The 25,479-nt window shown below is 40.1% G+C and overlaps 1 protein-coding gene across 1 annotated transcript in view; it reads left to right on the top strand.

Moving 5' to 3' along the window:
* The first annotated feature begins 1,577 nt into the window (after positions 1-1,577).
* Positions 1,578-25,479, top strand: part of MDFIC (MyoD family inhibitor domain containing) — an 89,641-nt gene continuing 65,739 nt past the window's right edge. Inside the window, exons 1-3 of the mRNA XM_045864380.3 lie at positions 1,578-1,914; positions 2,194-2,379; positions 20,084-20,206. Coding sequence (XP_045720336.1) covers positions 2,295-2,379; positions 20,084-20,206 — 208 coding nt within the window. The 5' untranslated portion in view covers positions 1,578-1,914; positions 2,194-2,294. The remainder of the gene's footprint in view (positions 1,915-2,193; positions 2,380-20,083; positions 20,207-25,479) is intronic.

Here is a 25,479-nt window from a genome sequence, read left to right as displayed (position 1 = left end):
AAGAATAATTGATTGAATCACCTACTATGTGTGCAACATTAAGTACTCTGTGAAATTACCAAATACTTATCACCGACTATAACTTTCTAGAACAGTGGTATAACTTCTTGATATTCATGGACTTTACCATCTTTGTGAGGGGATCAAAAAAAAAAAAAATAAAGGAGTCAAGGAAATAGTAACAAAGGGATAAAACTGAATCTTTCAGAGTGGTTACTTCCTATCCTGTTCCTTTGATTGCAGATAACACTGCAGTATGCAGTGATGCTTTGTAAATGTTCATTCTTTAATGGTAATGCAGTGATATTCAGAGCTGATCTGCTCCCATCAAGTAGATTCCAGAGTCCAGGCCCCTGTACAAGTTTTCAGGAAAGTTAAGGCACTTTTATGCATACCATATCTGAAACCTCTACACTAACAATAAACAGAAGAAAAAAAAATGTGTTAGTCATAGGTCATTAGGGAAAATGTCATTTGGTTTTTGGTGAGTATGGTCTGAATAACTGTCATCAGAAACTTGAAAGGCTGTGTTTTTCAGGTTTAACTGAAAGTGAGTTTGGTTGCACTCACTCTAAAGTTAAGAAACAGATCTTGTCAATCAATTCCAACTGGTTTTTTGAAGAAATGAGATTCCAGGGATATTAATTAATGATACACCTAGAAAGATATATCCAGTGCACATTTTCTTTGATTTTGTAACATGGTTGTGATTCCTCTCTTGTTTTAGAGATTCAAAGAATGAGTTTGTTCTACCTTTTTTACAAATGAATTCTGCATTTCACTTACAATGAATGAAAAAAAAGAGCACAAGTTATTTGAATGTATTATTAAAGTACTTTCTATCTGCAAATTACTTTGTACTTGTTATTCTAGACTCATCAGATTAAGCTACAATCAGAACGTCTGAGAGTCCCTCGGCTTTTTACTTCCGACCACAAGTTTATCTTGCCACAGAAGCCATTCAGTGTGTATGTAGTAGGCCTGGCTTGGGGCCCTGGGCCTCGGCGTCCTCCTTGGCGTCAACCGCGTCAGCCTGGATGCCTCCAGTTGATCCAAGCAAGTGCAACTGGTTTTACGGATCTAGGATCCTGTTTGACCAGAATAAAGGCTTGAAAAAGAGAATAAAGGTAACTTAAGAGGCACAGAGTAAGAATTTAAACACTCTGCTAAGGGTCACGGTTTCAAAACCACACCTTTGCTATCCACCAGTAAAGTTCGAGAGATATTTGTACTTTTTTTGGTTTTGCGTTGTCCACCCTCCTTCACTCACATAGTTCCCAGAGCTTCCAGTAGGTCTGGGACAGGATTGGGAAGAAAGGCTGGGAGAGAGGGGTTGGGGTGAGTCTGGGCAGGAAGATGCCCGGGCAGCCAGAGGACCAGCCAACTCCCTCCTTTCTCCCAGCCCCTGGAAGAACCCCTTGCTCAGAGCCAGCCCATTCGAGCTTGGCCTCCTGACCCAGACAGCTTGGGCGCAGAGGGAGCCCACGTTGCACCGCCCCCAGCCTTGGGCCACGCGCCAAGAGTTCGAGGCCGCCCGATCCGGATATGATGAAAAAGAGCAACAGAGGGAGAAGTGTTTCAGGAGTGAAGGGGCGGAGGACGGGGTGGCGGGAAAGCGAGGCAGAGGGGGCACAGTCCCCCTCGGAGGGGAACGGGCCGGACTGAGCTGGTTGGAAAGCGGGGGCGGAGAGCGCGGAGTGAGAGGAGCGGCCCCTGGCGCAGTAGCCGCCGCTGCAGTGTCGGGGCTGAGCCCGAGGGCGGCGGGGAGGGACGCGCACGGGCGGCCGCCACTGCTGCCGGGCCACTGGGGCGAGATGCGGCCGCTGCCGGAGCTTCGCTAACTTTCCGGGCGGAAGAGGAGGAGGAGGAGGAAGAAGGGGCGTTGAGAGAGTTTGGGGCGGGGGGGATGCCCAGGTAGGTGGTGGTCTGCCGGGTCAGGAGGAGGAGGGCTTTGGTCCCCTTCCCCCAGCTTCCAAATCTCGTCTCCCTTCCCTAACCCCCCTTCACTGCCTCCCGCCCACAGCCGCCCCTCCCCCGCCCCCACTGTCAGCGTGCGGGGTGGCAGTTTTCCTCCTGGGTTTCAAATCAAAACTTCTCCGGGGTGGGGTTTGGGGGAGGGAAACGGAGGGGGAGGGAATGTCCCGCAGGGGTGGTGTGCTGGTCTCTGAAAACACTTTTTTTTCTGTCCGCCAGAAGCGGTTCGTTCTCTGCACGCAACACCTAAGAGCCCTCCGCGGTGCTCCCGGGGGCGGAGAGCTAGGCGGCGGCGCGGCGCGGGCTCGGTGCAGCGGCCCATGTCCGGCGCGGGTGAAGCCCTGGCTCCCGGGCCCCAGCGCGGGGCCGAGGCGGGCGGCGGCCGGCTGGGCGCCCCAGCCCAGGGTGAGTGCCTGCTTGCAAGTGGCAAGCCGCTTTGTCGTTGTTGCATTTTTAAAATTTGTTCACACATTTACTGATTGGGGGAGGGGGGTGGAGGTTGGTGCGGTGAGGACGGATTCTCACCTCGTACTTGGGAACTTTTGCACACTTAGTGTCACTCAAACAAGTTCTCCAGGACTCCTGCCCTACCTAGATCAACAACCGGATAAGAGGGCGGGGTCCGCCGGTCCTTCCACTCCCCCTTCCTTTGCGGGGAAACTGGATGACAGGATTGCTTCTTTCTTAAGCATATGCATTTTGGGGCCTAAGACTCAAATGTGTGGGATCCCTCCCTCCCCTGCTTCACTTCAGTTCTCGAGTCTTCATCAGATCCCGGCCTTCTGAACAAGCATGCACTGTCCGTTCATCTTTCTGATTCTTGTGGGCCACTCTGCGACTCAGTTGATGATCCAGGTTTCTGTGACAAATTGCTTTGGAATGGCTCACGCATATGTTTCAATAACTGTTTTGTTTTGAAATAAACATGCTTTAAAAGAAACACTTTCCAAGAATGAATTAGCTCCTTTGTGTTCTTCCAAAGTGTAAACACAGGGAACCTGTAAAGAAACTGATCTTGTTTGTGGGAAACATCCCTAACAAGCTTATAAACAAGTCAGGCAGTATCTTTTTTCTCTTGAAGGTGACATACTTCAGGTTTTCAATGGCGACAGTGAACAAGGGCCTTACTCTTCAGATGCATTTTCCTCTAAGGGTGGCTCCGATTTAAAAAGTTCTGGGACTGATAAAAGCTAAATAATTTTCCAGGTCTCAGAAACCTACTTATTCTCTTGATTTTAAGCATATCTGATAGCTTTTCTTTTTCTTTGACAATAATGTAGTGAGCTTCTTGGGGTTGTTCTTTTGTTTGTTTTTTGTTTTTGTTTTAAGGCAGCAGAAATGGAAAAGAAGAAGTTAATGTTGAATTCAGAAGAGGTGAAAGCAGAAAACATCCATGGCTAAATTAGAATGTTCTGGTATTCCGGGCTGTTAAATTGAATTATGTTTATCATTGCTTTTTGTTTCTAAACAGTGACTCATTTTTTTTTCTAAAGAGAAAATAGAGCAAATCAGAGAGCTTGAATGATCAACATATTTTCCCAGAAGCGGCCCACGTTCTGCACATGCTATTGCCAACATAGTCATTTTCCGGTTAGGCATGCCCTTCATAGTCTTATCGACTCATTGATGTTTATGTTCACACTTGAGCTGTTAATCACTATTGTTAAACAATGCTTATGTCAAAATCCACATCAAATATACTACAGAAACAATTGATTTAATATAGTGATACCTACAGTGTCTAACTTTAATGCATCTTTAGAGTCAGAACTTGCAGTGGTACTGAATATACATGTGCAGATGCAGTGCTGTAGAATACCACATGATCTGACACTAAGAAGTGGGCATCTAGAATGGTCTGAGCTGCAGTTGACTGCATATAACACGTTATCAGTGTGGAAACTCTTGGGTTATATTGTACCTGAAAATTGACTTACCATCAGCAACATAGTTACATACTGCTTTTTTATTAGTTGATCTTTGACTCACAACATCCTTTAAATAGGCATTAAGTGTAATATAAAGTTAATTTTTTAAAAAGAAAATCCTCAGAATCTTGTTATAATATCATGTCTCAAACAAGCAGATTTCATAAGGTGTATTGAAAGAAAAAAAAAATTGGAGCCATTGGGTAGAATAAAAGCTTCAAGATCCTGCCTTCCGTTTTTAAGTTGGTTTTATTGATAAAGACATTAGTGAAGAGAGCAGCTTTGCTCACAGAGCACCCTACTCTCAAGCTCTTGCTTGAGTTTTTATCCTCTTCCTTCTGTCCTTGGATTCTTTTACCATACTTTCAGAAGAATAGTTTAATCATTCTCTGGTAAGTTGTGGCTGCTTAGTTAATGGAAACTTAATTTAAAATTTTTATATATTAAAATCAGAAAAATGGAGTGTTTTATGAAAATTAGCAGAAAATACCTTTTCATGAGGGGAATGTATAAGGTCAAGTCTTCCTTTGTAAGCAAAGATACATAGATGACAAGATAAAACCTATATGTATATTATTGGATTATGGTGAGATATCCACACTGCTAACTAAGGACCTACAATGTTAAAGTTAAAAGACATTTTAGGGGGTCTCTAGTGAACTCACCATCAACTCTAGAATCCCTTTCTCCATTCTTTCAGATGGCTAGTTAGATCCCAAAGTGTAGCTCGTTCTACTCATCAGCATTCAGAGTTAGGAAGGTTTTTCGTATTAAAAGTATAGTTCTCTCTCTTCAAAATTTCTACTCTTTTCCTGTGATTCTGCAAGGAAAATTCTATTGCTTTGACAGCATTAAAAATATTTTCTGTGTATTTTGAAAATTGTTACAGAGTAAGGACATAAGCTCATATGCTCCAGGCTATAAGAGGGAACCAGGACCCAGGACAGGTGTCAGAAGATAGGGGGCAGCAGGGATTGCGGGCAGTGGGACGGTGCATGGGTCAGGAGGCAGTACGGCTCCGCTCCAGCTCATTGTTGCCATTGGGGCTAGTATTTTCCAGTATTTCAAGAGACACTGGAAATACAGATTTTTATGTATCGTCTCTCCCTTTTGAAAAGTTGGCAATTGATTAAATACAATTTTTGTCCAGGCCAACAAAGCAACTACACTTTCAGGCTGGAAATGGCCTCTAGGCAGCTGATCTGTTATCTCTGTTACAGAAAATAAAACGTAAACATGTATTTATAACTCTTTCCCTATTTATGCAGAGTACTTGCATAAATGTCTTAGTAGGTGAAGGATGATTTAATCCAAACTTAATTTTGTTTTAAGAGAGCATGGATCCTAATACATTGTATGTTAATTCACTGAATTTAAATTTAAAAAGAGTGGCTCTTGTGTCTGTGGTTCATCAAATTGTCATTTATTTTTCTTTTTTGGATGAGACATCTTAAAATTCATTGTGTTATCAACATGGAATATGTAGGTACTTACCTTTTGGTGCAGTAGTTACTAGAATCCATGCAGTGGAAAGAGCTTTTTAATTAAGTGCTTCATTCATACATTTGTGACTTGTAACTAGAAGGATTTTTAGAAATAAAATGGCTCACTTTTTAGAAATGATGCCCAAAGAATTTAAGTGACTTGGCCAAGGTCTCATGCAGTCAGTAGAAATCAGGGTAGAACCACAAATTGCAGAATATATGTCATTGTGATAAATGTGGTTGAAGTAGAGAATCAATATAACTTTCCTACGGATGGATGAATTGGAGATAATAGGCTTTGGATACTGTGAATCACTTGAGCCTGTTCCAGTCGCTGCGTCACCCCCCCCCCCCGCCCCCCACGCACCCCATTGCATTCGCCAAGACTTAGACTGTTGGACTGTGAGTGCTGGAATATATTTTAATGTGATAATGTGTGATTTAATGCACTCTTCTCTCTTGGGAGAGTCCTCTGAGACTATTAGGCAGACTTTTCATAGCAGGATGCAAAATGCCAGTGAAGTTAATTAAAAATAATTTAAAATAGAAGCTAGGGAGAAAATCTTCAAGTTGAAATTACATAAGAAGAGCTTTGACTTAGAAGCTTAGCTGGGTTGTCAGGAGTTTATAGTGGCTAATCAGATTTCCTTTATGGGAAGCCTGTTTATTTCATTTTATACAATGTATGCTTGTAATACCCATATTCTTCTTGTATCATATTGTTTTATCCTTCTGATTAAGGATGGCATTTCTCAAAGTGTGTCATCTTTGGATAGCTTCTATCTCTGGTTCCAGTCGGGGGTGATTCTGCTTCCAAGGGACATTTGGCAACATCTGGAGACATGTTTAGTAGATAGATGGGGAGTGGAGTGGGTCCTCCCAGGATCTAGTGGGTAGAAGCCTGGGATAATGCTAAATATCTTACAATGCACAGGACAGAACAGCCCCTTACGACAAAGAATTATCTCGCCTTAGAATGGCAGTAGTGTTGAGATGCTATCCTGATCTCTCAAGGCAACTGGCATTTTGGGCCTCACTCTAGACTTAAAGAATCCATCTCTGGGTGGAAGGCTCAAGAATCTGCATTTTTAACAGGCTCCAGGTGCTCTTTATCTCTGGTTGAGAATCATTGTTTTAGACTCTTTTATCTGTAGAAAGACAAGTTATCATAGATTTCTAAGAAGTCTCTTTTTTAGTAGAAAGGCTTCAGAAATCTTTAAAAAAGTCTCTTTTTTCAAGTTCCAAATTTTCAATCCTATCACTCTATATTACTGCTCTTCAGCATTTTTATTACATACCCCAATTAATAAAAATAATGGTGAGTATTCATCTTCAAAGAATTTTCTAAAATTTTATGTACCATCATACAACCATGTTGTGAACATTAGAAAAATACATAAATAAGAGTTGTAAGCGGATAAAGATAAGTGAAATAGATAATAAGGAAAAGAGTGCATAATTTGCACATTAGTTGTGTTTCTTTGTAAGTTGGAGTTTTAGAATCTCAATGATCCTTTCTCATAAAAACAGTGATCAATTGAACCTTGTTATGTGACAAGTACAGCGAGAAATAGATGGAATGAAATTAGGGCCTCACAGAATGCTAGGGAATCCCATACATTCACCCATAACTATAATGCAAGGTAGACTGATTGGTACTATAACAGATGTACAAAGAAAGTATGATGGCAGAACATGGGAGAGAGAAAGTATCTCTAGCTGGGGCATTTGGAAAAACGTCAAGGAAAACTTTTGATTTGAGCTGGATGAAGAAGCGTGATGGTACGACTCAGCTCTGTGGAGATGGATGGTGGAAAACAGCTTGGAGGGGATTACTACAGAATGCTAAGTACTTCACTAAGCCCACTGTATGGGTTGTATGAAGAAACAAAGAGTGAGATAAGGTTGAGAAGATAAACTAAAGTGATTTTGAGGAGGGCCCTAATTCTCGCCTGGGTGTTTGTATATCCTTTCTGGAGGCAGTGGTGAAACACTGAAAGTTCTTGAGAAGGGGAAAGACAGGACCAAATTGGTGTTTTTAGAAAAATAAATCTAGTGGCAGTGCAAAGGATGATGTTGGGGGGGGGTGCAAGAGTGAAGGTAGTGATTATACAGGAGGCTATGCCAGTCATCTGACAAAAGAGGACATAGGGCAGCACCAGTAGGAATGGAATTGAGAAAATGAGTTTAAGAACAATAGCAAAAGTAGGATAGAGTTCTACCTAGCTGTGAGAGCCCCTTGAGGGCTTTGATTTTGACTTATCATCTGTGAATCTCCTAAAGCACAGTGTCCAAATTTTATTGAATTCAACTGATATAGTTGGGCAACATATTTAATATGGGAGATGCTGGAAAGGTAAAAATTTAAGGTAGTCCACGGGTTCGCCTTTTTAGCTTCAGTGGTAACATAGGAGGAGCTGTTGAGTCCTCTTTTGATCATGTTGGTTCCTGGAACTTATCCCTTGCCATGATAGCCAGTAAATCACCTCAAAGTAGGACTTAACCCCTGGGAGAGTGGTGAGTGGTAAGAGTTCACCACCAGGTAGCTGATGGATGGGTACAAGAGTGAGAGAGAGGACTGAGGAGCATATTTGGAGGCATGGCCACACTTAGGGAGGAGAAGGAAAAGAATGCAGGAAGAGAGTCCATAAGGATTGGTCACGGAAGCATTAGAGGTTTAGTGGTTGTGGAAGATGAAAGAAGTGGTTTGCTAAGAGAGAAGCAAGGTGTATAGAGAGCTTCTGCTGGACGGGTAGATTTTGAGCATGCTTACCACATGCTAATGGAAAGAAATCTAGGGGATAGAGAGACTGAAGATGTAAGGGTATGGAGTACAGTGGTGGTTTGGGTGTGTAATTGCAAGAGTAAAATTCTGGGACCGAATGGGACAGAGACCAGTCTTAGGAAAGTAGAGAATGTTCCGTTTTCAGATGGGCATGGGAGAAAATGATGAGTGATAATTTAGAGAAAGTTTGATACGAAAAAGAGATCATGGGAGGCCTCGATCTTCTCAGCAAAGTAGATGGTAACATTTGCTGAGAGCAAGGCTGGGGGGCGGTTAGGATGAGTCGAGAAATTTGAGATGAGTGGAAAAGATTTCAAAGAATGAAGTATTCAAGAGGGATTCAATCTGGGGCAAACAAAAGGGCTGCTCAGTAACACTGAGGGCTTAACTAAGAATGAATGGCATGAATTTTTAGTGGACAAGGTCAGCATGGTTGATTGCCTTTCTCAGCAAGGAGCAGGAGGGAGCTTGAGAATAGAAGCTGATAGAATGAATTTTTGGAATTAGCATAGGGTTGGAGGGTGGCAGGGTAGAAGCAGTGGGGGACAAGGGAGGAGGATTACACATGTGTGGGAAGAATATGTTTGTTCTAACTAAGCTTGTGTTCTAGGGTATATGGGGAGCCGGAGAGACCAGAAGTGCAGTTGGCAGGAGAAGGTTTCTGGCCAGCAAGAACCGTGCCTGTTGGCCTTGCTTGGTCAGTTAACATATAAGGATTTTTTATTAAAACAAACAAATGAAAACACACACGCGCGCGTGTGTGTGTGGATGTATATGTATGTATGTATATATGTTTATATGTATGTATATATAAATTGAATGATCTTTATAGGGCTTGTGGGGAAACTGGAATTTTTGGGTGTGTAAGAGCCTTTCCTGTTTTTTGAACCTTATTTCCTGGATCTTGTTGAGGTGATTTCATGGAAAGTTCTAATAGCTGTGTGCAATTATTTTACTAGCATTATATATATATATTTTTAATATTTTTATTTATTTGACAGAGACAGCGAGAGAGGAAACGCAAGTAGGGGGAGTGGGAGAGGGAGAAGCAGGCTCCCCACTGAGCAGGGAGCCCGATGCGGGGCTCGATCCCAGGACCCTGGAATCATGACCTGAGCTGAAGGCAGCTGCTTAACGATTGAGCCACCCAGGCGCCCCTACTAGCACTATATTTTTTATAATAACAAAAGATTTGGGGAAAATAAGGAAGCATAAATCGACACAATCTAAAGCCATTTGCAAATGGAAAATTAGAAAGATACAATAAATAACAATAGAGGAGAACAATTCAACCAAATTGTCTTTCTGAGATAATGTAATTATTCTACTATATGTAAAGGCAAGGGATGTGATTTTTATGTCTCTGTTTCTAAAGGTCTTTATCATCAGTTTTTATTAAAGGAAGACAGATTCTGCCCTGGCTAGATTCTAGATATTTGGATAGTTGAATGTTGGTGAGTCATTGGAGCAGATGAAGGACGCTTCAGTCCTTCCTGCTGACTTAACCTTACATGTGTTTGTGCACCAGTGTTTTGGATGCTTCTCTCTTTTCTTTATCTTTATGTCTCTGTCCCTTTTTCCCTTCCTGAAGTTACTTAAACTTTTCGTTTCTTCTTTTCACATCAGCACACATATTCTGAAGAAGGAAAGCTTTTAACTTTGTTTTTGAAATCGAGTTGTATTTTAAAGATTCTAATTTAATCAGTTAGGGTTCACTAAGTAGGAGCTATGAACAGAGTTATTTTAACATTAATTTCGTTTGTGGTTTCTACTTGCAGTCCACTTCTGTTTTCAGATTCACACCCACATGATCTGAAGTACGATGATTCATAGCATGTGCTTTTATGCCTGAATTTTTTAGTAGTTTCAGGAGTCCAGTCTGAAGTTAATTGTCATGCCAGTACATAGATTTCATTATTGACACGTTTGAAGAGAAACCTTGTTAACAAGTATTTTTGTGTGTGCCTGCTACGTACAAAGTCCTGTGAAGATTAAAAATGTGTCATGCATGCATCTTTTGCCCACAAGGAATTTATAAAGTAGGTGAGAGAGAGAGGATGAGATATAAATGTGCCAAATTAAATTTTAATTCCTTGCATAAGTATCGATTGAAGAGTCCAGTAAGAACCATGTGACAGATGAGTTGATGGCCAGTTGCCAGCTGATGGGTGCAGTTCTCAAGCACACAAATTCAGAGATTGAATGAGAAACTCAGAATGGCAAGAGGTCAGTTTTGTCTGGGTTGGACTGTTAGTGATCCCATCTGAAGAACACACAGTTTGTAGGTCTTTTTGGTTTGCCTTATGCAGAGTTGAGCACTAAAAATAAAGCAATTTGTGGTTGAGTAGGTGACAGGCCCTCGGCAGGCAGCTGGCCGAGTACAAAGGAACCGGCTTCCCCTCCAAGATACAGTCTTCCTACTCTTTTCCATGATGGATCAGCCCTTGGTCTTTGGGGCTCTATGAATGTGGACCTAATCTGTTATTAGTTTTTCCATCACTTAAGTAACATGCATTTTCTGAGGGGTATTACTCTTTATTTCTCACCGAAATGCAAGATGAAATTATGGAGCATGGGAAAGGTGTAGGAGCTTACATTAAGATGTATACAACGTGAAAATAACTATTCCAACTTTTCATCAATATGCAAAATGAATTTAATTTTTCTTGAGCTAAGGAGTAACATACCCAGTCTTTGTGTTGAAAGTATTTCTGGTTGGAGGAGATAAAGATTGATGGCACTGGTAGTGGGCACTGGAAGAGTCTACATCTGAGAGAAATTGGGACGTTGTAACTAGCTGGTTCTCATAATGATTATGTTGGGGCAGGGAAAAGAGAATTGAAAGATGATTCTGTGAATACCACTGACCAAGATACAGACTACAGTTGGAGAAACAGGGACAGAAGAGAAGTGGTGATGAATTTTAAGAAATGCCGAGTTGGAGTTGCTAAAGATCTATTGATGTAGAGTTGAAACTTCAAATTTGTAGGTCAGGGCATGGGAACAGGCCTAGAATAATGGATCTAAAAGTTCTTCTCCTGGAGGTGGTCATTTTAATGAGGTGGTCAAGTTAATGAGATGACGAAGATTGTGGAGCCAGAATGAGTTGGTTGTCTTAATGGAGAATCCAAAAAAGGCAGTGTCTCAAAGAAAAGCCAGGTTAGTGAATTCTATGAGAGGCTTCTAGTTTGGGCCTTTAGGAGAATTACCAGAGAGGATACATCCCCTGACCTATAATCTGTGTCTATCATTCTGAAGTCCAAAAAATAAATTCCAATACAGTTCTGATTCTCTTATTTGTGGTTTCACTGCTATGTGAAATGCTCTTCTCCATCCTCTCGCACTTACTTATATCCCCACCTGATAGAACTGAGAGGTAACAGAGAAGGTTTTCTTGTGTGTGTGTGTTCTAATAGAACTTTATTTATAAAGACAGGGAGTAAGCAGGGTTTGTCCCATAAGCCATAGTTTTTAATCCCTATTTAGACAAGTGCTAGATAGCAGAAATGTTCTATAGCTTGCTTAGAAAAGTTTTAGAATTGCGGCGTTACAACAGTGATCATGAAAAGAGACTAAAGACGGATGTGTGACTTCATTTGGAAAAAAGGGGAAGATGTCAGAGTCCTCAATTCCTTTTTTGTAATAGGCTTAGTCGATTGCTAAGTAAGAGAACTGCTGTAGTTACCGCCTCTCTGGATTCTCGCAGTCAGACAAAACTCTTTCATAATAGCTTTCTAGACAAGATGAAGAAGACTATCCTGTCCATAAGGGTGGATGTAAAAAAAAAAAAAAAAAGGCCCTGAAAAGACACTGAAGGAATTGAGGGTGTTTAGCACAGAGAAGGTAAAGACACAAGAGCATGAGATATTAGTTCTAAGACAGGACTGTTACATGGAAGGAAGATTAGACTTAACTTCGATTGCAATGAGCAAAATATGATGAATCACTGAAAAATACAGGGAAGTAGATTTTAGCCACTTGTGAGGAAAATCTTTGAATTGTCAAAGCAGTCCCAAACTGGGGTAAGCGGTGTGCTAAGGCTGTGTCCCCGTCCTGGGAGTATTCATGCCTACGCTCCTCAGCTTGTTCTTGGGAATATTGGATGGTGAAGGTATTCATCTGAATTCAGGTTATCAGGTTGGCCCGAGACCTCTAAAAGCCCGGCTAACTCCAAACTCCGTGAGCCTGTGTTTGGTGTTAGCCTGAGTATACTTGGTTGAAAGAACACAATTGAACATCTGTTTGAAGAGGCGGGAGTTTACTATGCCTCAGGGTAAGTCATCCTGAAACTCTGTCTTTAGGAGGAGGAACTGTAGGTTTAGATGTGGAAGGGAGGAGATAAAGGTGGCTGAAGCAATGTGTCCTGGTCACGCGTATCAGCTTGCTGTCACCTCACCTCTCCCTGCTCCTTCTGCCATTTATTTTAGAGCCCTGATTTATTGAGATATTACCGGAACTGTAGCTGCATTTTGTACCCGTGCATTTGCACAGTCGTATTCAATTGTATATCGATCTGATTTTGGAGTTGTTTTCCACTGTGCTATGTGTATAACCCGCTCTGCCTACCCCCAGCCTTTGAACTAGTTGAGTCTGTCATTTGTATCACTCTTGAATGTAAATGCACCATAAGCTTCTGAATGCATAAAAGCCCTTTGAAGGAATGCATTTTAGATTTTGCTCAGAAGTCTTACTTTTCAAAATATCGGTAACAGTGAATCGATTCAATTGATTTAGGTGTTTATTTCTATAAACTTCATAATGATCTGTGCTTATATAATAACTTTATTGTCTTTACAGAATTATGAAATTTTGTGCACATGCTCATTCATCTGTTAAAAATGCTTTGGTTATCTTAATTTTTTTTGGACAATGAGATTTTAATCCATTTGAGAGCATTTGGCAAAGCAGGTTGGTTTTGCTGTGCTTCTTGAAGGTCATTAGGCTTGAGGGGTTTGTTTGTTTGTGTTTGATGAGTGAAGAAGTAAAATTCCAGAGCCTCCGGTCTTCCTGAAAGCTGCTTTGTCTTTGGTTTTTAAAGGTTACATTTGGGAAGCATTTGTAGATTTCCACATTGTTCTGAGCCTCTGGGACAAACAGACCCAGATTTTTTACTTTTCTCAGAGATTCTTGTCTTGGATTACTTGAGATTTCATAAACCAGAACACACATAGATCATCTGAAATAATGCTGGTATTTTAATGGAAGAGTAAAAATTGTTTAAAGCAATTTTGTTTTCAGAAAAAGGAGGTCTGAATATAGATTGCATAGCAGTAAGAATATACATCTTACATAGATTATAAATGATCTGTCATAGATTATTATCAAATATTAAGTTGGATTGGATGAGATCTAACATGCAGAAGCCCCCAAATGTAAGTATAAAGAAAGATACTTATATTCCTTTTCTATATGAATATATGTGTATTTTACCCTAAGTTTTATGAGGTTTTATAAACATTTCTGCCAAGCACCATCATTTATATTAGTCTTTCATGAAGTAAGCAAATGAAGTATGGATAACAAGTAGAAAATGCATGTGATGGTTGGTTTGTGCATTTACACATACCTCTGCCTAGTTCAGCAGAATATTTCAGGTGGCTTTTAAGAGTATCTTTTAAAAGAAGATTAAAACATAATGAAAATATAGGTACCTAGAAGATCCAAACATGGGGGAAAATTGAAATGTACAGAGAGACTGTAGGGTCAGATTCACTCAGTTTTGTCTGTAAATTTGGGTCAAAAAGAAAGCATTTTTTAAAATATGTTCACCGTGCATCAGGAAAAAAAAAATTATAGCTTCTCAGAGAAGGCAATAATTTTCCTTATACTCCGTCTGGAAACAGATTTCTTGCATGGTTTTTCACATAGGGATTATTGAATAGATTACTGCCCTCAACAGCTCCCATATGATAACTTTTTAAAAGATGCTTAATGTCCTAACAGTTAGTGAACTACTGATAGCAAATGTAGATGAGCCTTTATCATATACCAGAAACTCTGCTTCCCAGGCATGATTCCGTTTCTTTCCCCATCCACCTTATGAGATAGATAACTGTTTCTAGTCCTATTTTGACAAAACTAATTTGCCCAGGATCCATAGCATTAGTGGTGGACCCAGGGGCCCTGATTTGAGATCCTCTGCTCTTAACCATTTCTAGTGCAGAGTACAATTTAGAGATGGTATTTCTGTCCCAGGGAACCTAATGAGAGTCTTTTTGTTCATCAGGAAAGAATCAGATACATCTGGAGTTTTACATGACAATATTGTCTCCATTTCTTGGAAGACCGTGGCACATACAGAACTTTATGTTTAAAAGCTCATTAGTAACTTCGACAAACTAATCATCCTCCTCATGCAGCATGACTAGATTCTTTTACTATTATGTGCTAATAGCATTTAGCTATTGAGATAGTATATTTGCTTGATTACAGACTGATGGAAAGAATATCCCTCTTCAGTAGTTGGAACTGTTGTCTTTTAGAAAGGTTTACGTTTATTGTTTGTACCTACAATAGGCAGAACTGGGACTAGTTATAAATAACCTAATAGCAAATTTATGTTCAAAATAAAGAATAACTTACTAACAAACCTAACTGACCAAGAATGGGCTGTGTTTCTTTGTGAGGTGTGATTCCTCGGAATTTTGAAGGGCTGAGTGTTGCAGTGGGTCTTTCTACACTGGCTGCAGTATGAAATTAGCTGAGCTCAAGATGCTTTCCAGCTCTGACTTTTATCCTGTTTTCAACTTAATATCTATCTCTGAGACTCATTCTGTATTCTCATCAGTAAAATGGAGCTAATGTGTTCTTTCTTAAAATATCGTTGATGATTCTGAAGATCAAATGAATATTATATATTAAAGTCCTTTGAAAATTGCTAATACTGTAATTGCAAAAATTAATTAATTTACTCTTTCAACAAAAGGAAGTGTTGTTTCATTTCTAAAAACTTGTTTAACAACCATATACCAGCTGAGTAGCTGTTGTCTGGCATGGAACATAATATAATGTTATACATACATTATTATCTAATTTGCTTATTTTTAATGCTCTTAGATTTTTCTTCTGTTAATCACCGTTCAACTAGGTTATTCCCCAACTCTGAGATAAGTGAAATTCTCATTCTCAAAGTTTTAAATTTGAATAATGTCAACTAGGTAAAATATTATAGAATTTTTAATTAATTGGAAATTCTATTTACCTGGTTCTTTCTCCTTCTTCAGTAGGAATGATTGAGATTAGAGAGAGATTGCTTCTGACCATCCATACCTTTCTTTAGAAAAATAATAAAAAATAAAGTGTATTGATCCTATAAGGTAGTCATTTCTGCATAGGACATAGTGTATGTAAATTGATCGCTTAGAATTATTATTTTCCTCTGATTCTTTTGCTTAATTCATGCTTGTTATTTTCTTTGAGAATTAATTCAAATCCAGTGCCTTACAAAGGCTTTTCTTTGATTTCTTCCACTCCATTCTGAATGCCCTTCAATGTGTATATGAAGTTTTGGCTCTATTGGTTAGCCCTTTTGCAGAGTCAGATTTACAGAATTTTAGAGTCAAAAGCCTCTGCAACCATCCAGCTCAATGCCCTCACTTCTGGTTGAAGAAAATGAGCCCCAGCCACACGGCTGGTTAGTTTCTGAGTCAGAATTACAACCCAGTGCAATTTTTATTACCTTCAGTTTTGTGGTTTCTTGTTTTGTGTGTATGTTGGGTCTCCACAGCTAGAAGATTTTTTTTTGTCAGGGACTAAGGTTTTTGGTTGTTGTTGGGGTTCCCCGCACCACCCCAGCCAAAGATTCTTCTGTACTTCTGTATTCAGAGTAACTAGAATTCTTGGGAAAACAGCCTTTTGGCAGTGGCTGCCAGGAGTAGGCAGTTATTCTCTGGTCTAGTGCTATCTTTTATCTTTTTAAAGTGTCTTCAGTTTTTATTTTAGTTTCTAAAACATGCTTCTATAGTCATCTATTAGTAGAATTGATAAGTGTTATCTATAACTCGGGTTTTGTATTCTCATAGTTCTGGCACAGAGACAGAACTAAATCCCTCTATATGAGTGATGAGGTCAAATTGCGTTTTCTCATAACTTGGAATCCTGTGATGAGGTGATGCAAAGCAAGATGTGTATCTCCGTGTTGGATAGGCTCTCCTCTAAGTTTTCTCTAAATTGTGTAGAACAGAAGAACTTAGAGCAGATTCCCTCATACCTGGCTATCTATGATGATGACAAAACTCCTCCCCTACCCCCTGAATTGGGACCCTCTGAGGTTGGGACCTGTGCATCTTGATGGTTAAAGAGCTCTGCAGTAGAGAACCACTGGCTTAGAAGAACGGCATTATTGAGCCGATGGAGGTTTCCTTTTAAGAGAGAAATTGTTAAGTTAGGGAGGAGTGCTGCTTGCATGTGTGTACAGAATTCTTGTAGGAAGGTACAGACTGATCTCATGCATCATGAAGTTACTTGATTATCTATGGGCTATCTCTTTGGGGACCACATACTAGTTGAATAGCAACTACAAACCTTTGTAAACCCAGCAAGGAAGTGATGAAACCAGGACTGTGGCCCTGCTTCTGCAGTTCAGAAGTAACACCATAAACCCATATTGATCCTAGAAATCTGCTATTAGAAACTGCCTGTTGGTCATCTTAATGAGTAGTGGCTCACCCAAGGTATTGAAAGTTGTAGTAAAGTTGGTTCTGTGGCTGGACATTGTGGTGCTCATCTTACAGTTGTCTACCAATTAACTCTTCCTCTGCCTCAGTGCATTTCTTCAGTGGAAGATGTAATTGTGCACCGTCTATGAGGCCGCCATATAGGTATTCCATTAAATATTACAGATATGTTAATAAAATAATATAGATATGTTAGAAAGTTGTACAACACTCAAGTGGTCACAGAAGTTTAGTTTATAGACGTGGAGAATTGACAAAAGTCAACTTAATTTTTATACTTTGAACTTTTTCTCAGCTTTGCTTTGGGCTGGGTGCTGTGGGTCATAGCAAAAAGCTGAGACCAACTTTTGGGCCAAGACATTTACTTTTCAAAGAAGGCAAAGTTGGAGAGACTGATGATTGTGATATGAGAGTAATTACATTTTATTGATTATTTCTTGAATATATGGGACAGAGAATGGTAGTTTTTGTTTTTTAACTTGAGGAAGACTAACTCTAGAATTTCACAGTTAAGGAAATTAAAAAAAAAAAAGTGAAACTGTTCCTTAATAAAATTTAAAGCAGAAGGAACTTTATGTTCCCCTTACTAGTGGGTCACCACTAGATGCGTGTGCATACGGACCACATGACATTTTCATTTATTCAGTGCAGAGTCTAGAGGGCCTATGTTGAGCACTTGAATATTGGACATGATTCAAATGTGAGTCAAGTGTGTCTAGAGGCTTTATTCATACCTATTTTCTTTTAGTCAGCAATGCTTCATAATGTCCTGGTTTCATGAATTAATTTTAATGGAATTAAGCTTGAACAGCTCAAAATTATATAATTAATTTCATTCAGCTTCAATTAAAGTTACTAATTGAATCAAGCCTACTAGCATGACACCTGGCGGCAGTTGGCTACATAACAGTAGCTGCAAGTACGTGGGACTCTGCTGCTGAGCTAGTTTATGTATACTAGGGAGTTTTTATAAAAAGCTCTTTTGTTGATAATCTCAGAAAGGCCTTGAGTTGACTGTAACAGTGGAAAGATTTCTGGAGTTGTTTAAAAAAGTAAAGATTTTAATTGAAACTAACACCTCTCAGGAAGATTACGTTTTCTCTCGGATAATGCTGAGTAAATGTTACATAAATCTTCTAGAACATATTGGTTTAGCATGCTTCTGATTTATATTTTACTGCTATCTGAATATGGTTTTGCTTTCTGAAAATACTTAGCATTGAAGACCCTGCTTTTTTTCAGAGACTTTAGCCTCTGGATTTAGTTTCCTAAGAGGGTGTCCATCTATTTTCATGTGTTGAAATGTGTTTCATGGCAGAACTTTTCAATTGTTGTGAAATCCCCATGGTACATGAGAAACTTTTGCATGTGCAGAAATTTTTTCCTTCCACTGGAAATGTTAACACAGTTGACTAACAACTTCTGTTTGAATCTCTTTCCTTTCCTTGCTTCCATGGCTTGACATCATCCAGCTTCTCGTCCTTCTCTGACTCCTTTCTAATTGTACAGACCCCTCTTGGTACTCTTATTTTAATGTATTAACTCTTTTGATGGGCCCGTTCATTTAAATGGCTTTAGCAGTCAAGTTTAGGAAGATCACTGTTTCCAGCTATAACTTGATTTATTTATGATTTGCAAATTCAGATGTGCAACACTAAACTCATCCACTAAACTGTGAAGTCCATGAAGGCCTGAGCCACATCTCACAATTCATTGCATCCTTACTGCCTAGCACAAAGCCTAAACATCTACTATGTACAAATATATATTTTTTAAACTAATAAATTATTCTGGTCTCCAGGTTTTCCCAGTCAAATCCTTGACCGAGAGAGCTCTATCATCTCCAGTCCCATCTTCCCTGATTATCTGTGCAGAGTTCTAGTTAGATTTTCACATCTCCCCCCTCCCCCATCTTGTCATTCAGTTGATTAAACTCTGATTAAACTGGACTCTTCTAAGTCTCTCTTTTGGTTTCCCTTACTCTCTTCTCCCTCTTAGGTACATCCATACTCCAGTGATTCTCAATGATGTTAAGTGCAATAATATTACCTAAGTGCCCCACACCCAAATTGAAATAGAATCTTTGGTGGTGGGGCCCAGGAATCTGTTTTTGTTTTGTTTTGTTTTTTAAAACCCCCCAAGTGAGTTAAAACACTGTCAGGATTGAGACATTGCTGTGTACGAATGTATTAATCTTCCTAATGCTTGGCTCTGATAAGGCATTTCATAAAGCTTCAGTGGCTACTTTGACTCACTCGTCTTGCCTTTAAATTCGGTCCAGATTTCTCACCTTCTCATTCAGATATCCATGCTGTGTCCCTAATCAAACCTTTACAGTCTTATCTCCTAATGTCCCCCTTGAAGTATTTCACACTCCAGAGTGTTGGAACCTTTGCTTGCGGAGTTTGCCCACGCCGTTCTTCTACCAGGCATTGCCTTTCTCCCATCTCTGCTTTGAGATTTCCTGCGAATGTTTTAAAGACCATCCAACATGCACCTTTCTCTCTAGTGCTTTTCTTGAGTTCTGAATTGGGATGAGTTTCTTTTTCTTCCTTCAAACCTCTTCAGTGCTCTGGACCTCTGATGACATGGATTTTACCTTGTGTTACAGTTAGCTTTTTGTTTGAGTTACTATGTTCCGGTAAGATGTTACTTTTCCTTACTGGCTTTCCCCCTGAGGACCCATAAACCCATGTATAAATCTCCCATCCTCAGTAGCCTCCCTTTCTGAGAATGCGTAACACAGTCGTTGCCTCTTTCCCGAGTTTCCACAGAGAGAACTCTGCACTTGCTTTCTACGCCTTCTCACTTCTCAGTCGCTCCTTATTCAACTGCAGTCTGACTTTTAGCCCAACCGTTCAGTGGGGTCTCTTCTCCTTTGGAGATTCCCTTCCACGCCCGCCCCCTACATGTACAGACTCACTTTCATCTTGTATGTGACCTTTGCACATGACTCTGTCATGGCAGACCACTTGGTGTGTTACGATGACTTACTTAATAATCTTAACAGGTTATTTTTGTTGTATGCATGTCTGTTTCTTCGATGCTGGTCACGTAGTAGGTGCTCAGTAAATCTGTTACTGCTTCAATAACCTATGCAACAGTCAATAGAGATACTGCTCCCATTTTCTTAAGTTATGGCAGACTTGGAGGCATTTGGGGAAAAAAAAAAAAACCTTAAAAAAGAATAGAAAAATATGTAACATTTAATAATAATATATCTTTTGTTTTATTTAGAAAAATGTGATAAAGAAAATACTGAGAGAAATATAACTCAAGCTACCGATAGCTGCTTCACACATGGAGAGATGCAAGACCAGTCCATTTGGGGAAACTGTTCAGATGACGAACTCATCCGAAGTGAGTATTTTTAGAGAAAATCAGAGTGATTTGGGTATATGGCTATGATAATATGCTTTCAGTTAATTGTTCCATATAATTCTCCCAGAAATCTATAAATCAACAGAGTTTATCTGAAAGTATATTCATGAATATTTTAAAATGTAGAGCTAGGATATAAGTAATACTGTCTGTCCATTTTCATCCTTTTTTTTTTTTAAAGAAGAATTGACCTGTAAATTTTGGACTTTATTCTCATAGAGATATAGTTAAACTTAATTCCTTCTTTTTTTTTTTTTAAGATTTTATTTATTCATTTGTGAGAAAGAGACAGAGCACAAATAGGGGCAGTGGGAGAGGGAGAAGCAGACTCCCCGCTGAGCAGGGAGCCCGACGTGGGGCTCGATCCCAGGACCTGTAGATCATGACCTGAGCCGAAAGCAGACACTTATCCATCTGAGCCACCCAGGTGCCCCTAAACTTAATTCCTTCTTGAGCATTGATGAAGTAGAAGTCATACAATTCTGAGTGGACTGTGAAACTAAAAAGATAAAGACAGAGCAAAAGGACAATAAACAGTACTTTGAAGGTTGATACTGTTCTGGTCCCTGTTCTTGTAGTCAAATGATTCCAAACTGTTGTTTTTTATTTTTTCATTTTTTCATTTTTTTTGTTTTTTTACAATTAACACTTTTAGCACTACTTGGTTTCTTTTTATTCTCTTTCTCTCCCTGAAAGTGCTCTGTAGAATATATACAAAAGCTTTGGTATGTTTTCATTTAACTGTGGGAATGCCTGACAACAGCAGTGTCACTGGGGTGCTATTCAAAATGCTGATTCTGGGGACGCCTGGGTGCCTCAGTCGGTAAGCATCTGCCTTCGGCTCAGGTGATGGTCCCAGGGTCCTGGGATTGAGCCCCACATTGGGCTCCCTGCTCGGCGGGAAGCCTGTTTCTCCCTCTCCGGCTCCCCCTGCTTGTGTTCCCTCTCTCGCTGTGTCTCTCTCTGTCAAATAAATAAATAAAAATCTTCAAAAAAAAAAGCTGATTCTGCATCAGGTTCTGTAGACCTGGAGCTTCCCCCTGGTAGGTTCAAAGAATGAATTATTCTCTCTAGTAAGCATGTAAGTATAAAGATTATTACTATACTGTTTGGTGAAGCTCCATCTTAGTTACAGAATTCATACCATTAAAGGGAAAGGATTTAAAATGAATTTTTCTCCCTATTGTTAAACTGGTTAAGTGGGCAGTGATTAAAAAAAAAAAAAAATACTGTAAATTGCATGAAATAGTTTCTTTTGAGATAAGGATGGTTCAGCCTGTACCATGGGACACGGGAGCATCTGGGAGCCACGGTCTAGTTTTACTAACACGCACTGGACAAACGCAGAGATGGAGCATTATGACCCCCTGTGGGAAGGCTGCTGGGAAAACGGATAGTCGAATGGATATCCAGAAGAGAAAGGCCAAAGACAGCAATGCCATGCCTGCCCAAAATGTAGCTGGCAAGAATTTCCGAATATTTGCGGGTGACCTCGGACTCTGAGTTCTGATTACAGATTTCAGAAACTGTATTTTTGTCTTCTTCCGGGTCACACTTTTCTAGGCAAAGGCGACTTTGTTGGCTCTCCAGAAAAATCTGATATCTGGATTTGCCAGAACGGAACGATTTAGGTCATCTTTAGACTCCACTCAAGTCTGGCTAGCGCTTCAAGGTCTGACACTCTTTTTTTTTTTTTTAAAGATTTTATTTATTTATTTGACAGAGAGAGAGACAGAGAGAGAGGGAACACAAGCAGGGAGAGTGGGAGAGGGAGAAGCAGGCTTCCCGCTGAGCAGGGAGCTCGATGTGGGGCTTGATCCCAGGACCCTGGGATCATGACCTGAGCTGAAGGCAGACGCTTAATGACTGAGCCACCCAGGCGCCACCAAGGTCTGACACTCTGATAGCTTCTGCTGTTCCAGCTCCCTGACACTGGCCTCCCCAGAGCTGTCTGGATTTTCTTCTTTGGCCTTCCCCATAGAGTAGGTGGTCGTCTCTGCATAATTCACTGCCTGTCTTTCTTAACCCCACTGTTAGGGAGGTGTGTTTTCCTCTCGGCATCTAGCATATTTTGGGGGGTCCGGTAAAATCTTTTGTAGTAACAATAGGCCCTGGAAAGAAGGCCCTGGCTCAGAGTTGTGTGGGGGAGGAGGGGAACATCTGTGGTGAGTCAGGCCCGGGCTGGCTCCCATTCCAGGAGTCCTGTGTGGTTCCCCGAGCACTGGGGAAGGGGCGGGCAGCTGGCTCTCATGGAATTGATTTTAGTGTTCCCACTGTAGTGTGAGGTTGGCTGGATGAAGGGATCATCAGAAAAATGAGGCCGGCCGGGGTGTGGGAACATTTTCAAATGCACAGCCCACTCTTTTTCCGAGCGTCCATGGGACGGCTCAGCTGCATAAGCAAGAAGTAGAGGAGAATGAGTCTGCTTTAATAGGACTTCTCTTTCTCTATCTATTCTGGAGCGTGGTTAGAAGGCTGGCAGCTAACATCTACGTTGTCCCAGACGCCTGCTGCTTTCTTTGTTGGACATTTAAGGCGTAATTTATAGGGGACTGTTAGCTGTCAGAGTGATGAGGCTGTTTTTACTTTTCTGAGAATAACTGAGCTCTGGAAAGTCAAGGGAGTGGTTGCTTTGGAAATTGTATTCTAATTAAAGGGTGTATTCTCAGGCCTCATAAACGAGATCCAAGCTGAGAATAATTTCCAAATTATTCTGTGAACTTTAACCCTGACCTCAGTGGACCACCCACTTGTGGCTCACACTTGGTTCATGCTCCACACCGAAGTTCGAGCTTTGTGTGCCTTCCCTTGTCCTTCTAGAAAACATTGCAGGTGGCAGACCTCAGGTACAGTGCTCTCAGGACCTGGATTTCAAACTGGTTGCCCTTGAGTTGCTAACTTATTACAGAGAATCCTTTCTGGAAGTTATAAATAAAAGAGAAGAAATCCATATGGAATCAAACATTTCGAATAAATAGGCCACACACAATCTGGTCAGGGAATGTGCATTGTGATTCTCTTATGAAATTTAAATTAAAAAGACAATTCCAACTACTCAACTTGGCTTAAAAAAAAATCAGATCAGTAAAGAATTAAAAATGTAATGGAGGTTTTTGAGGAAATTTTATGATTGGAAGGTTTTATTTTTTCATCTTATGAATTTTCTTTTTACAGTTTAAAAGGGGTTCAGATTCTGAGGAAATGCTTTGGTATATAATTTCTGGAATGAGGCTTAAATTTTAGAGTTTATAAGAGTATCTTTTTATGGGAACACCAGTTAAGGCTTTGGCTTTTCCCCTCAGATGAGCCTATATGATTCAGTATATAATTTGGAGTGCTGCCTTGTTTTTATAATCACTATTCCTCTGAATTGGTCAAATAAATGTGGCAGGGAAGTGACACCCTCAATTAATATTAATTTTTCTATTTAACCCATAATATGCATAAACTGATAACAGGCAATAGGCACCATTTCATGTTTAATTAGACTAGAAAAGAAACAGAAGTAACATTTTGATCTTAGTCTTTGGGGGGATTTCTAAGGTAGGAAAGAGTGTGTGTGTGTGTGTGTATGTGTGTGTGTGTGTGTGTTCCTATGTTTATACTCAGATATGTGTAGTATTTTCCTTTAATTTAGGTCAAACTCTATTCTAATTATTTCCTATATAGAGAGAGCTTACATTTTTCTTTGTTCTTCTTTCCAAAGTGCCTCAGGTCTCTCTCGCAGATTTTTCTAGGTCTTTCTGAAAATTCTTATTACTTAACTTTATTCTTGGACATTGCTTTTACATAAACGTCTCCTAATTCTAAATGTCATTACTTAACTCCAGAAATTTTCCTTAGCTCCCCTTCTGAAATAAATTTCCCATTAAATTAAACTATTTTGTTCAGCTAATTCTCTCCTTTGTGATTTTGTAGAATTCCCATGATCTGAAGCAAAGTTAGAATGCTCCACTTAAATGGTAATCCTCATTGTATTTAACCCATTTATTCATTCTGAAGAGTTTTTAGCTCTCATACTAGTAAGCACTTAAATGGTAGTAGACTGCAAGCCTCTTCTCTAATTCACACTTGTCTCCTCTTTATGGAGCTAATGCTTCCTGGCTTCCTGCTGTTTCACTTGCTCTGCTGCTGGAAACCTTCCTCTTGGCATCCTTGGAGTTTCCTCTCAACATCACCAGGCTTGGTTCTAAGGAGCTCTATTCCTTCTCTTCCAAGACTTTGCCAACTTACCTCTGATCACTCCTTAGTGAATATGACTTTATCACTTGAGGGAATGCCTCCTTTCTGTCAAATACTGAAAAAAGGCAGAGACTCAGGCATACTGTTTATATACTGAGAACATTTCTTATTTGATGATAAGGAAAAAGCATGAGAGATTTGGATTTAAATTTCTAAAGCAGTTCTCATGTTTGAGTCCACATTATAGTTAATATTATTACTATTATTCTTTTGGAATTCACTTTATATAAAAGAGGACATAAACAAGCCCCGGAAATAAGTATCTCCCAGTAAGACTGGGCGGGGGGCGGGGAGCGTAGCTTTCGTGTTATGTTTCTTAGGTGATCTGGAATTCTCTCTCAATAGTGCATGCTGATTCATTCTGGGATCCCATATTGGAAGTAAGTCTTTGTGACTTCATCTTGCTTAGTATCTTTTCATCCATTTGTCTGTCAGAAAAAATCTCTTTTTTTAAAAATTTGCTGACCAAATGGTTATGTGGCTACAGTTGAGATGCTTTGATTATTGCTGTAGAGAAGAATCGTTAACCATCCCGTTATTCCAAAATCCAACTCATGATTTGGTTTCAGGGTTGGATGGATAGTCATAAGCTATTTTTTGATAGTTACCTGTATTTATCTCATTGGCCAATGACCATGATTAGGCTGCATTCTAGAATGGAACTCAAGTTTACTGACACACTTCTTCCTTAGGATGCATTATTCCAAGCTCATCTAGGTTTTGGTCAAGATACTAGAGAGAACCATTGCCCATTGTTTTTGCTTTGAGCAACTTAAGCTCGGGGTCCTGGAAGCTGACTCTCAGGTTCGGATCCTGGATACATCATTATTGCTGGTGTTGGGCAAGTTACTTAAACTCTGTGATCAAATGTCTCATTTTAAAATAGAGGTGCTAAGGGGCACCTAGGTGGCTCAGATGGTTAAGCGTCTGCCTTCAGCTCAGGTCACGATCCCAGGGTCCTGGGATCAAGCCCCACATCGGGTTCTCTGCTGAGCGGGGAGCCTGCTTCT

Source organism: Mirounga angustirostris, unplaced genomic scaffold (assembly GCF_029215605.1).
Source record: "Mirounga angustirostris isolate CCGP_5_RB_7025 unplaced genomic scaffold, mMirAng1.0.hap1 SCAF_12, whole genome shotgun sequence".
NCBI classification, from domain to species: domain Eukaryota; kingdom Metazoa; phylum Chordata; class Mammalia; order Carnivora; family Phocidae; genus Mirounga; species Mirounga angustirostris.
This window is presented reverse-complemented; position numbering and strand designations above follow the sequence as displayed.